Raw genomic sequence first — 14,249 nt, 5'->3', positions numbered from 1 at the left:
ATTAAGTACTTTTTGAACTTTATCTCATTGCTTTCTCCTAAACAGTTGTGTGAAGGGAGCACATCATTATCCCAAGTGTAGACATTAGGCATGTGAGAGTCAGAGAAGGATACCACTTCTTAAGTAATGCCCTATTGCAGAATTTCTATGTCTTGAGGCTCCGTGCAAGACCACCTGCTGCATTCACATCACATATACAGCCTTGGAGGTACAGCCTTCACTGAAGCCGATTGATGAACAATTGCAGAAGGGGCTCAGGCTTCAGAGATAAGCCACTAAGTGCCATTGCACTGACTACTATGAAGACCCTTACATTTTACAGTGCCCTATTAAGACATCTCCAACCTTGAGTTCTTTGATGACACGTCCTCCTTCTAGAAAGTCTTGGATAGATGTGAGTAACACGTTTAGAGTTCAGGTATACCTTTGACACATTATGCTTCATTTTGATGTTTAATCCCCAAATTAGAGACAAGGGAAAAGTAATATTCCATGTCTTGTTTTTCCTTTTAGACCCAGATAATGTGATCAATGATGAGTGCCTCTCAAAAAATACTCCAATTAAGAGAAATCTCAGAGAAGGAAAATGGATGGCAGCCCCCTAAAATCTGGAAGTGATTCTAACATCATAATAAAGTAGACTGAGTGGAATAGATCTCATTATTATGGAGTTGGGTGTAGGAGAATTAAGGGTTCCTAGCTGATGGAACTACTAACATGTCTAATGCCCTCTGTGCAGGAATTTCATATGTTCCTGAACTTGCTCTGAGATCCAACCAAGAATCTCAGACTTATCATTGATTTCTTATTGGATTCAAATGCAGAGAACTTGGAGTTCATTTCTCAAAGTGTGACATGAAGGATCATTTATAACGTCTACCCATGTTTTTACTTTTTTCTTTGTTCTTTCTTGTTCCTGATGCTCCAGTGTTTCTTCTTTTATCATTTCCTTTCTATTTTAAGAAAAGGTAAATCTTCTGATGAAAGTCTTTAGTTTTCCTTCATCTGAGAGCATCTTAACTGCACCTTCATTTCTGAAGAATATTTTTTGCTGGTACAGAATTCCGAGTTTATAGTTCTTTTCTTTCATTGCTTAAAAAATGCTGTTCAGCTTTCTTTGGACCTTCTTAGTTTCTCGTGAAAAATCCACTGTTATTTGAATCATTCCTCTGTAGGTAATTTTTCTCTGCATCTGGTTTTAAGACTTTTCTCTGTCAGTATTTTTCTGAAGTTTGATTATGATGTGTCTTAGCATGGATTTCTTTGGGTTTAACTTTGTTTGGGGTTTGTTCAGCTTCACTTTGTTTTTCAGCAAATATGTGAAATTTGGTTCAGCTACTACTCCTATAGTTTGTTAGTCCTATACTCTTTTTTTTTTTTTTTTCTGAGATTGATGATACACATTTTCAATCTTTTGTTATTGTCCCACAGGTCATGAGTCTATGTTCATTTTCTTTCTCTTGTTCAAATTGGTATTTTGTGTATTTCTGTCTTCAATTTCATCGGTGCTTTCCATTGTCATATTTATTCTGCTATTGAGCCAGTCCAGTGAGTTTTTTCTTTCTGTTGTTCTGTTGTTCTTTTTCAGTTCTAAAATTTCTATTTGATTTTCTCTATAGCTTCTGTCTTCTTTGCTGAGGCTTTCTTTTTTTTTGTTTCTTTCATGCAGGTTTCTAATTGGTCTCTAAGCATTGTTATGATGGTTACTTTAAAATCTTTGTCAGATAATCCCTATATCTGTGTCATCTTGATGTCTGTTGATTATCTTTTTCTCATTTAAGATTTTGTTGGTTTTTAGTTTGACATGTGATTTTTAACTGTAGCCTGAACATTTCTGGTATTATGTTCTGAGACTGTGCATCCTATTTAATCTTTTTTTTTTTTTGCAGACAGTTACCCTGTTTAGGTGTAGTGTACAGTTTCAGATGAGATGAGATATGCAGCTCCCTTCTGAGCTCAGCTGACAACACCTCAGCAAAAGTGAAATGCTGATTTGCACTGCTTTGCCTCTTCTTGCTCCTGGTGGGTAGGAGAGGAAATCATCTCTCTATTGACTCCTGTTGATACTGAGGAGAGGGGGAGCAAAGTGTTAAACTGTTACTGCCTTGTTGCTGCCTTGTGAGGATATAAGTATCATTTCCACTGGCGTGTTCCTGCTGACCCTTGGGGAACAGAGAGGGAAAATAGAGCACTGGCTAATAGTGCCTACACTACTTTTCCTGCTTTGTTGCTGCTGAGGGTAGAGTGGAAGATAGCTCTCTGCTGGGTCCCATTGGCAGTACCAGTTTGGGTACATTGCAGCTAGTGCTATCATATACAACTTTGTTCTGCCTCTTCGTTGATGGTTAGGGTGGAAGTCCAACTCCCCACTCAGCCTTGCTGACACAGTTTTTCTCTTGGTATTTGGCTGGAATAGAGGCTGTTACTATATTCTTTGCAGCCCAAGATGGAGAAGCTCTATAAAGTCAGCAAAAACAAGACCGGGAGCAGACTGTGAAACAGATCATGAACTCCTTATTGCCAAATTCAGACTTAAATTGAAGAAAGTAGGGAAAACCACTAGACCTTTCAGGTATGACCTAAATCACATCCCTTATGATTATACAGTGGAAGTGAGAAATAGATTTAAGGGACTATATCTGATACACAAAGTGCCTCATGAACTATGGACGGAGGTTCGTGACATTGTACAGGAGACAGGGATCAAGACCATCCCCAAGAAAAAGAAATGCAAAAAAAGCAAAATGGCTGTCTGAGAAGGCCTTACAAATAGCTGTGAAAAGAAGAGAAGTGAATAGCAAAGGAAAGATATACCCATTTGAATGCAGAGTTCCAAAGAAGAGCAAGGAGAGCTAAAAAAGCCTTCCTCAGCGATCAGTGCAAAGAAATAGAGGAAAACAATAGAATGGGGAAGACTAGAGATCTCTTCAAGAAAATTAGATATACTAAGGGAACATTTCATGCAAAGATGGGCTCAATAAAGGACAGAAATGGTATGGACCTAACAGAAACAGAAGGATTTAAGAGGTGGCAAGAATACACAGAAGAACTATACAAAAAAAATCTTCATGACCCAGATAATCACGATGGTGTAATCACTCACCTAGAGCCAGACATCCTTGAATGTGAAGTCAAGTGGGCCTTAGGGAGCATCACTATGAACAAAGCTAGTGGAGGTGATGGAATTCCAGTTGAGCTGTTTCAAATCCTAAAAGCTGATGCTGTGAAAGTGCTGCATTCAATGTGTCAGCAAATTTGGAAAACTCAGCAGTGGCCACAGGACTGGAAAAGGTCAGTTTTCAGTCCAGTCCCAAAAAAAGGCAATGCCAAAGAATGCTCAAACTACCACACAATTGCACTCATGTCACACACTACCAAAGTACTGCTCAAAATTCTCCAAGCCAGGCTTCAGCAATACATGAACCGTGAACTTCCAGATGTTCAAGCTGGTTTTAGAAAAGGCAGAGGAACCAGAGATCAAATTGCCAACATCCGCTGGATCATCAACAAAGCAAGAGAGTTCCAGAAAAATGTCTATTTCTGCTTTATTGACTACACCAAAGCCTTTGACTGTGTGGATCACAATAAACTGTGGAAAATTCTGAAAGAGATGGGAATACCAGACCACCTGACCTGCCTCTTGAGAAACTACATGCAGGTCAGGAAGCAACAGTTAGAACTGGACATGGAACAACAGACTGGTTCCAGATAGGAAAAGGAATACGTCAAGGCTGTGTATTGTCACCCTGTTTATTTAACTTATGCACAGTACATCATGAGAAACGCTGGGCTGGAAGAATCACAAGCTGGAATCAAGATTGCTGGGAGAAATATCAATAACCTCAGATATGCAGATGATACCACTCTTATGGCAGAAAGCAAAGAAGCACTAAAGAGTCTCTTGGTGAACGTGAAAGAGGAGAGTGAAGAGGTTGGCTTAAAGCTCAACATTCAGAAAACTAAGATCATGGCATCCGGTCCCATCACTTCATGGCAAACAGATGGGGAAACAGTGGCTGACTTTATTTTCTTGGGCTCCAAAATCACTGCAGATGGTGATTACAGCCATGAAATTAAAAAACACTTACTCCTTGGAAGGAAAGTTATGACCAACCTAGACAGCATATTACTTTGTCAACAAAGGTCTGTCTAGTCAAAGGCTGTGGTTCTTCCAGTAGTCATGTATGGATGTGAGAGTTGGACTATAAAGAAAGCTGAGCACTGAGGAACTGATGCTTTTGAACTGTGATGTTGGAGAAAACTCTTGAGAGTCCCTGAACAACTGCAAGGAGATCCAACCAGTCCATCCTAAAGGAAATCAGTCCTGGGTGTTCATTGGGAGGACTGATGTTGAGGCTGAAACTCCAATACTTTGGCCACCTGATGTGAAGAACTGACTCATTTGAAAAGACTGATGCCGGGAAAGATTGAGGGCAGGAGGAGAAGAGGACGACAGAGGGATGAGATGGTTGGATGGCATCACCGACTCAATGGACATGAGTTTGGGTAAACTCTGAGAGTTGGTGATAGAGAGGCTTGGCGTGCTGCGGTTCATGGGGTCTCAAAGAGTCAGACACGACTGATCAACTGAACTAAAAACATTTTCTGTTCTATAAGACCCTATTCCCAGTCCTTTGACTAGGTATAGTAGGCTTTTCTTGGGATTTTTTTGGTCTGTGGCTCCTGCCATTTCTGGGTTGCAGACTTCTCTAGCATCCAATATGAGATATAGGAGAGTCAAAAATAAAACCCGGGGAATTCACTGTTGTGTCATTTTTTAAGTCCCAAGTTTCCTCGTCACTTCACCTTCTTCTTTCCATTTTACCTTCTCACTTCCACTTTTCCGAGTCGTCTTAGGTTTGTTGATTGTGTTTTATTCAGATTTAAGAGCGGATACTAGTGTGGAATGGGAACCCTTGAATACCCTGGGAAGTGAATGCTTTTGCAGAATGACACCCCATCAGTCTCAGTTCTGTTAGGTCCTCAGCTTTCTTTTAGTCCTTTCACCTGCCCACAGCCAGTTCATTCTCATATTTCTCTCAGTGATTATACTTAAACATTTTAGTGCTATCCTCAGGCCCCTGCCTAAATTTCATCCCCATTCATTTAAGTAGACCTGACTTTAAAAAAAAAAAAAAAAACCTGAGATCACGGTAATGTGCTTTCCATCGAATTTCAGTGCTTCTGTCTACAAACTGGTTGTCTCTTTACCCAGTTTTCTGTCTTCTACTCCTGTCTCAGAGAATTAAAGTACTCCTTCTTCATCGCAAGCCTTCTGTATGTGCCTGCAACCCATTCTCTATCCTGTTCTCGTACCTCACTTTTACCATTCTCCTGCCTTCACTGTATCTTTAGTCTATTTCTCTCATTTTTCACCTTTCCTTCAGCCTCAAATTATGGGTAAGTCTGATCTATCTGAAAAATATCTCCAGTAATTATTTTCTATGACACATCACCTACTAAATTCTTTTTTTGCCTTATATTTGGGCATTTCTTTTAATCCTCTTCAGTACTGCTTATCTATTAAACATTAGCATTTCTAAGGAGTTAGCTCACAGCCTGCTGAAGTTTTCACTTACAGACCTCCCTTGGTGGTGTTTTTTATTTTCATAACTCTTGTGTCACCTGTTTGTTGTCATTCTCACATTTACGAGAGTAAATTTTGAATGATTTGCATTGGTATACAGCAGAAACCAACACAGAATTGTAAAACAGTGTTCCTCCGATTAAAAATATATCAACTAATTTTTAAAACAGTAATCTAGTCTTTTTGCCAGAGTTTCAGCATTGTATATATATATGCCTACCTTTTGGCTAACTTTACCTTCATTTACAAAATACCTTGTCTTGTTCCAGAAAGGCTATAAGGCAGTTCATGGGGGTATTGAAAGCAGAACAGGACAGTATATATTGAGAAGAAAGAAAAGCAGGATGCGGACATAAATTCACACCACAAAAACCTATTTAAAGCTGATAATATACAGTGTATATGTTGCCATTCCTTTCTTCTGTGCTCATAGTAGACACTGCAACATGATGATAATCATGTTCACTGATCTCTTATATGACCTCAAACAGCATCCATTAAGAAGTAGCACTGACTGATCAGAGTTGGTATTTAAAAACAAGCCTGTTTCCCATCCCTGAGTCACTAGGATAGCTCTTATCTTTCTTCCAACCATTGTGAGAAACCTAATCTGTTATACAAATCATTATCCCTCAGGTAAAAGCAAGTCAGTCAGTTAGGACAAGCACAGTTATTGCCCTAACTGTTGTTGTGGAAAGTTTTACATATTTAAAGCAAAGGAAGAAATAAGGAAACCCCCTGTCTTCAGCCAGATTCAACTATTGTCAACATTTAATTATAGTTCTTGATAATAAGACCAGGGACCCTCATAGAGACAGTAAATACATTGCTAACTATATGTTCTAAGTTACCTGAAATTTAAAAAAACAAAAGTAGATAACACTTATGGAGTGTGTGGCATGCATCAGTTATTTTTAAAGTATTTAACCACTTTAATTCTTACAATAGCCTTATAAGTGAGGAACCTGAGGCAAAGAAGAATGAGATGATTTGTCCCAAATCCCCATGGTTGGTAATGAGTGGTTTTGTGTTATTTGGGTAAATACTCGGAAGTAGAATAGCTGGGTCATGTAAAAGTTCTGTTCCTAACTGAGGATTCTCTGTACTGTTCTGCACAGCAGCTGCGCTAATTTACAGTCTCATCAATAGTGTACAAAGGTTCCAAGGTTCCTTTTTTCCCACATCCTCTCCAACGCTTGTTCTTTCTTGTCTTTTTGATAATAGCTTTTCTCACAGTTGTGTGTCTTTCCATATTCTGCTGGTATGAATGTTTTAACAGTTTGACCAAAGTGCTGAAGCCTTCTATTTCCGTTCCTTTACCCTCCCCACTTTTAAATATCATTGTGTTGCACATCAGAATAGTGTTACAACTTCTGTTTCAGTCATCATGTGTGATTTAGGAAACTCATGATAGGAAGGAAAGTCTTAGGTATTTATTCATGGGTCTGTTCTTTACATTGTCATTTCCTCTTTTCTAATGCTTCAATACTCCTTTTTTAGAAAAATTATTTCCTTTCTGTTTGAAGTATTTCCTTTAGCCATTCTTTAAGTCTTGTTTGTCTCATGACAAATTTCTTTAGTTTTCCGTCATCTGAAAACTTCTTGATTTCACCTTCTTTCCTGAGTTTCACTGAATGTAGAATTTGTGGTGGAAAATTCTTTCTTTTTATCGGTTGAAAATGTGCCACTTATTGTTTCCATGGTTTTTCATGAGAAATTCTCTTATTCAAATTTCTATTACTGTGTAGGTAATGTTTCTTATGCTTATTTTCACTTAAGATTTTTTCTTTGCTTTCAGTTTTCATAAATGTTAATTAATTTTTGTTAATTTCATTAATTTACTTTCAGTTTTTAGAAATATAGTTAGTTTTGAGTTTACCCTATTTGAGTCATCTTGTTTTTAAAACTGGGTATTTTATATTAAAGAGAATTACTAATTGTGATACTGTGATTGTGTCAAAATAAGACTTTATCTCCTTTTAGTGAAAGAAAGTTATAAGACACCTTGTCACTACCTTGTCACCTTATTAGTCCAGTTCTGGGACTTTTCATCAGTTTACCTTCCTCTTTTGACCTGTGGAGCTCTCCTTTGATTATATTTTATGTTATTTCCAACCTTTATAGTTGTACGTAGTGGTAAAGAACAGGAAGAGATTTGAAGTGGCCTTGCTCATTTTTTAATTGTATGGAATTTATTTGGATCTGAGTTTAAATAAATGATATAAAAGTAAAGTATGAGATGATTAAAAATTTTAAAACTTGATATTTTATGTTAATTTTTAATGTGGTATTGTGATTCTGTCAAAATAAGACTTTATCTTTTAGAAATATCTCTTCATGGCAAATGGGTAGAGAAGAGTGGAAACACTGACAGATTTTATTTTCTTGGGTGCCAAAATCACTGTGGATGGTGACTGTAGCCACGAAATTAAAAGATGCTTGTTCCTTGGAAGAAAAGCTATGAAAAATATAGACAGAAAGTAAAAAAGCAAAGACATCACTTTGCCAATAAGGGACTGTATAATCAAAGCTATGGTTTTTCCAGTAGTCGTGTATGGATGTGAGAGTTTGACCATAAAGTAGGCTGAGCACCACAGAATTGATGCTTTCGAATTGTGGTGCTGGAGAAGATTCTAGAGAATCCCTTGGACTGAAAGGAAATCAAATCAGTCAATCCTAAAGGAAATCAACCCTTAATATAATTGGAAGAATTGATGCTGAAGCTCCAATACTTTGGCCATCTGATACAACAAGTTGATTCATTGGAAATGACCCTGGTGTTGCAAAAGACTGAGGACAGGAGGAGAAGCAGGCAACAGAGGATGAGATGATTGGATAGCATCACTGAATCAATGGACAGGAGTTTGAACAAACTCTGGGAGATAGTGGAGGACAGGGAAACCTGGTGTGCTACAATTTCTGGGTTCGCAAAGAGTCAGGCACAACTTAGCAACAGAACAACAAGTGTGATTTTGTGATTATGTCAAAGTAAGACTTGATCTTTTAGAAGTATATACTAAAATATTTATAGATAAAATTATGAGATGTGTAGAATTTGCCTCAAAAATAATATGCGTGGATTTATACATAGGGCAAGAGTGGTCATTGGTTGACGGTTGTCAGGGCTGGGTGATGGATACATGGGATTTAGAGTGTCTTTGTACATGTAAGAAATTCTTCATATTTAATAATTCATAAAATTTTAACAAGAATTTCTTAGGTATAGGAAACTTGCATGATAAATTTTCTTTGTGTTTAACATATGAGTATTGGTGAAACCAGCACCTTATAAGCCACTACATTTTAATGTATTTGCTTGTAAAATGAAGTATTAAGTGTGCTTAGAGTGTGTGCATTGATATGTTAGGAACCCCAGGGACTGTTTGGTAGTTGTTATTATGAAAGTTTTTTTGTCTTGCAAGAACTAATATGCTTTCTTTGAGTTCTTCTCTTCTCTCTAGAACCTGAACAGTTTCAGAGTTGCCTTTGCTGTAGGATTGGTATTTTAGTATGTTGGGAATTTATTCGTTCTCATTTCTTTAACAGCTTTCTGTTCAGAATCAGGAACTTGAAACTAATGAGGATGGAATCCCAAAGATGGATCAGTTTCATTTGGTATGTGACCTTTTTATTGTTTACTTGTTGGAAACCTGTGATATAGGTGTGAGCAGTAATATCAACTTATTTAACTGAAGAAGTCCTCTTTTTTGTAAGAATACAAATAACATTCCCAGTAAAGAAGTATTGAAAAAATTTAAGTGCCCTACTTATACCATTGCCAGAAAATTATTGCTAGAGATTACTACTGGAATTTGTCAAACGAATTATATATATAATCTTTGTAATAATTACGGAAAAGCAGTAGTTTCTATATCTTCAAAGATAATATTTTATTAAAATTAGTGTTTTACTACTTTTTACAAGTACCTAGCTGTATCTTTTCTGTGTCATACATCTGTGTTATTCATATTCCTTTGAGATATACATATGTATACAACCAACATATTTTGAGTGTCTATTCTATATCAGGAATTGAACTGGGGTCTGCTTTTTAGGATTGAAACATTGAAGAAATTAATGAGTTAGAAATATGAACAAGTAAACAACCAATATCTGTATATATAGAATATTACGAAAATAGTTTGGAGGAAGCTAATATTTAATTTGTCAGGAAAAGATGCAAGAAGCTATTCATAAATGCCACCACATAGTTATTTGAAGTGAATCTTCAAGGTTGCATTAGGATTTTATGAGAGAATGAGGTTCTAGGCATTTCAGGTAAAGACAGTATCTGAACTGAGACATGAAAATATTAAAGTCTTTTGTAATGGAATCATCCCAAGTGTGACTAGATGTTAAGGGGTTAAATATGGCAATAAACAAGTCTATAAAAGTATAATGATCTTCCCCCGGTGGTTCAGTGGTTACAAATCCTCCTACTATTGCAGGGGACATGGGTTTGCTCCCTGATCTGGGAAGATTTCACATATTGCACGGCAGCTAAGGCTGTGGGCTGCAATTGCTGAAGCCCATGTGCCCTAGAGCCCTTGTTCTGCAACAAGAGAAGCCACCACAATGAGAAGCCCACACATGACAACTAGAAAACAGCCCCCTCTTAGCACAAATAGAGAAAGGTCTCATGCAGCAATGAAGATCCAGTGCAGCCGAAAAAAAAATAACATTTTTTAAAAAAGTATAATGATTAGGCTATGAAAGTTCTCTCTTTTTTTTTTTTTGTAATTCTTTTTTTCTTTTTTCTTTTCCATTTATTTTTATTAGTTGGAGGCTAATTACTTTACAATATTGTAGTGGTTTTTGTCATACATTGACATGAATCAGCCATGAAAAGTTCTCTTGCCAGTTTTTTTTTTAAAGAAATTATTTATTTTATGTTTTACAACTACTTTTATGGCTTTAAGAGCAATTTTAAGATTTATAGCAAAAGTGAATAGAAGGTAGAGATTTCCCATATATCTCCTTCTCTGTCATACACAGTTTATCCATTATCAGTATTGCCTACCAGAGTTATTTGTTGCAGTTGATACCTCCATTGACACATCGTTGTTGCCTAAAGTCCATCATTTACATTAGGGCTTACTCTTAGTGTGGTACATTCTTAAAGTTTGAATACATGTGTAATACCATATATCTACCATTAATATACAGGGTATTTTCACTGCCCTAAAAATCCTCTATACTCTACCTGTCTGTCTCTACTTTCTACAAACCCCTGAAGATTGATCTTTTTCTTGTCTCCATAGTTTTGACTTTTTCAGAATGTCATATAGTTGGAATCATACAGTATGTAGCCTCTTAAAATTGGCTTTTTTCCACATAATCATATGCACGTAATATTCCTTCATATCTTTTCATTGCTTGATAATTCATTTATCCTTAGCCTTTATCTATTATCTGTATGCACCACAGTCTGTTTATACATTCACCTACTGAAGGACAACTTGGTTGTTCCCAGGTTTTGACAGTTATGAATGAAACTGCAGTAAACGTGCACATGCAGGTTTTTGTGTGGACATAAGTTTTTATTTCCTTGGAGTGCAGTTGTTGAATTATGTGGTAATAGTATTTTTAAATAGTATATATTTTTTAATAATAGTTTTAAATAGTATAGTATAGAACTGTCTTCTGAGTTTTTTTTTTTTTTGAGTTTTGGTTGCCATAAATGAGAGTTGCTCCACAACCTTACTGTTATTCAGTCAGTATTTTGGATTGTGGCCATTCTTACAGATGTATACCAGTATCTCATTGGGCTTCACGGGTGACTCAGTGGTAAAGGATTTGCCTCCCAATGCAGGAGACACGGGTTCTATCCCTGGGTTAGGAAGATCCCCTGGAGAAGGAAATGGGAACCCACTCCAGTCTCCTTACCTGGGAAATCCCATGACAGAGGAGTCTGGCAGGCCACAGTCCATGACGTCACAAAGGAATCAGACACACCTTAGTGACTAAACAATAATAACAATGCATACTAAAGGTATTATTGAAAGGTTGTTGCTGAACCAGGAAAGAGGCTGGGATTCTTTTCTGGAGGAGAAGAATTCAATCCGGGGCTAGAGATGAGGCTTGATTGCTCAGAGCTTTTGTGTAATAAAGTTTTATTAAAGTATAAAAGATAGAGAAAGCTTCTGACATAGACATCAAAAGGGGGCAGAAAGAATGCCCCCTTGCTAATGTTAGCAAGGGAGTTACATACTTTTTAATTAGTTATTACAATAAATCAAGAGTGTCTGGAGGTTGTAAAGATCTTACTAGACCCACTCCCATAATTTACATTTTAAGATAACAGTATTAGCCAGAAGGTTTTCCAAAAGGAGAAACTGTCCTCAAGCAGGATACATTGTTGTTATATAATCCTTAGTACAGAGTTTAAACTGAAGTTGTTTGTTGTGTAATTGATAGTTACAGATACATCAGGCTTAAAGATTAAAAATGTTTTATGTGACTAAAACTAAGGAATGTAGAGGGAAAAAAAGTTTTGTCTTTTCCTTCTCCTTGAGAATTCCAGACCCCTATCTTTTCCTCAAGAATCCCAGACCCCTCTCTCCTTGGGGACCCCCAGACTTCTTATCAACCTGCCTATGAATTGACTCTCTCACTATCTTAAACATTTTAAATATGTTTAAAAACATACTCTGTAGAATGCAGTATGGGTGTTGACATTCATTCAGTCAGCAGATGTAAACGGAATACCTGCTGTATCACTGTGCTGATTGTTGGGGATGAAATGAGAAACTAAAATTTCTGGTCTTATACTCCTTAGAGTCTAATGAGGACACTAGTAGTAAATAGGTGATTTTTATTCCATGTGAAATGTGCTCTGATGAGAGTCATCCATAGGGAACAAAAAAGAAAAAACATACTTTGGGAGGTGGAATTAATGGAAGAGCAACATTATAGTGTTATTAACATGTGATAACACAAAATAACGTTCTTTGAAATCATGGTACATAATAAATTCTGACCTCCATAATGATCATGATAATGTTAGTGGTGGTGGACCTGTTTCAAGAGATCATTTCATAAGTGAAACCAAAAGCAGTTGACCAAGTAAAGGAGGCTACTGTTTCAGACAGAGGCACTTCAATGTAAAATTTTCAGTGTCAAATTCTGACTAGTCCCATAAAAAAATGGAAAATGGAAAGTAAAAAAACATTAGAATGTTTTTTGGGAATTTCACTTGTTTTTGATAAATATTTCAGTTGTGATTCTTTTCTTTTCACTTCTGCATACCCCCCTGTAATTTGATTCCATTGTTTTAATACTAGATTAATCCCTTTCCAATAAAAACTAGTTGATTTTGGTAAAAAGCTTTAAAAAAATGGGAAAAATTGATTTTAGCTCTGCATCATTAATTGAAATTATTTTTGAATTGGGTACTCCTTATTACAAGTTTGTCCTTTCTTTCATTTTGATTTTATTTTTGCTTTGTAACATCTCTCTTTTCTTGCAGGATGATAATGTCAGATCCCTCCTCTGTAGCTTGATCTGTTGTAGAAGTTCAATGACTGCTGAGCAAGTTTTCAATGCTGACTGTTTCTTGCTACCAAAGGGAAAATCAGTGCCAAACTCAGAGAAAGATACTGAATACATCCCCAAAAAAGAGGAAGAAGAATTAAAGGTGAAGAACTTGGATAAAGATAAGGAAAAGACAAGAAATGGTGAAGCCAGCTTTGTTTGCTAGATTAGTATTCTTTCCTTGTTGCAGATGTTCCTTTTAAAACCTTTGTTTAGTTTGGTTAAATAAAAAAAAAATCTGGAAGTGTTCTGAAGCTAGTTGGGTTGTATCTTTGGTACTCTAGTTGTAAAAAATAAAAGATGTTTGGCTATGCAAAAAAAAAATGTATACTTTGAAATTTCATTTAACTGGAGTTGTTAAGGAAGGATATTTTCTTTTTGAAATTGCATAATCAGACTATATTACTTGTAATAGAAAAGGTTATTAGATTGTTGGACAGATTCTATACAGAGTTTCAGTATGTAGGCCAGCTCATGATGAAGGGTGATACTTTTGTTTAACAGATGATACTTGGCATCTGCTTTATTCCCAGTTCTGGGAATACAAAGATAAATTAAACATGGTCCTTACACTTAAAAGCACATACATATGTTGAGAAAGTTGGAGATCTAAACAGATCTTCATAATACAATGTAGAATATCTAATGATAGCTCTGGACAGATTTTATGTGATTACACAGAAGGGATACTCATCCTGTGGAAGAGTGGTGTCATAGAAGCCTTTCTGGAGGAGGTACTACCTTAGTTAAATCATAAAGGATGAGTAGTAAAGGTGAAGGAGGATCAAGAGTACCTTAGCAGAGAAAGCATGATGAGAGCACTGAGGGGAGAAGCAGTACGTTGTGTTTAATAGAGAATAGTCATATAGGGGGATATAACATGAAATACTAAAATGCCACATACCTTATAATTTTGTAGGAAATGTGGAGCTATTGAAGAATTTTAGACCACTTTGGCTCCCTTAAAATCCATCTTATACCTACTACCAGGATAAGAGGTAGGGAGACTGATCAAAAGGATATAATGATAAAGTAGGTGAGCTGTGATGAAAGTAAGATCTACAGAAAGAGAAAAAGTGATGAAACCTATGGGTCAGATTTATGAAATAGGCCAAGTTTTGTTGGACTT

General features: G+C 36.5%; 1 protein-coding gene across 3 annotated transcripts in view; it reads left to right on the top strand.

Annotated features, from left to right (window-relative positions):
• STK31 (serine/threonine kinase 31) overlaps positions 1-13,444 on the top strand; it is a 66,395-nt gene extending 52,951 nt beyond the window's left edge. For all 3 annotated transcript variants that reach the window (XM_043873176.1, XM_043873177.1, XM_043873178.1), the window contains exons 23-24: positions 9,134-9,202; positions 13,056-13,444. In XM_043873176.1, coding sequence (XP_043729111.1) covers positions 9,134-9,202; positions 13,056-13,286 — 300 coding nt within the window. In that variant the 3' untranslated portion in view covers positions 13,287-13,444. The remainder of the gene's footprint in view (positions 1-9,133; positions 9,203-13,055) is intronic.
• The last annotated feature ends 805 nt before the right edge of the window (positions 13,445-14,249 follow it).

This window comes from Cervus elaphus, chromosome 18 (genome assembly GCF_910594005.1).
Source record: "Cervus elaphus chromosome 18, mCerEla1.1, whole genome shotgun sequence".
Classification (NCBI taxonomy): Eukaryota; Metazoa; Chordata; class Mammalia; order Artiodactyla; family Cervidae; genus Cervus; species Cervus elaphus.
Note: the sequence above shows the minus strand (reverse complement) of the source record. Positions and strands in the feature narration are given on the sequence as shown.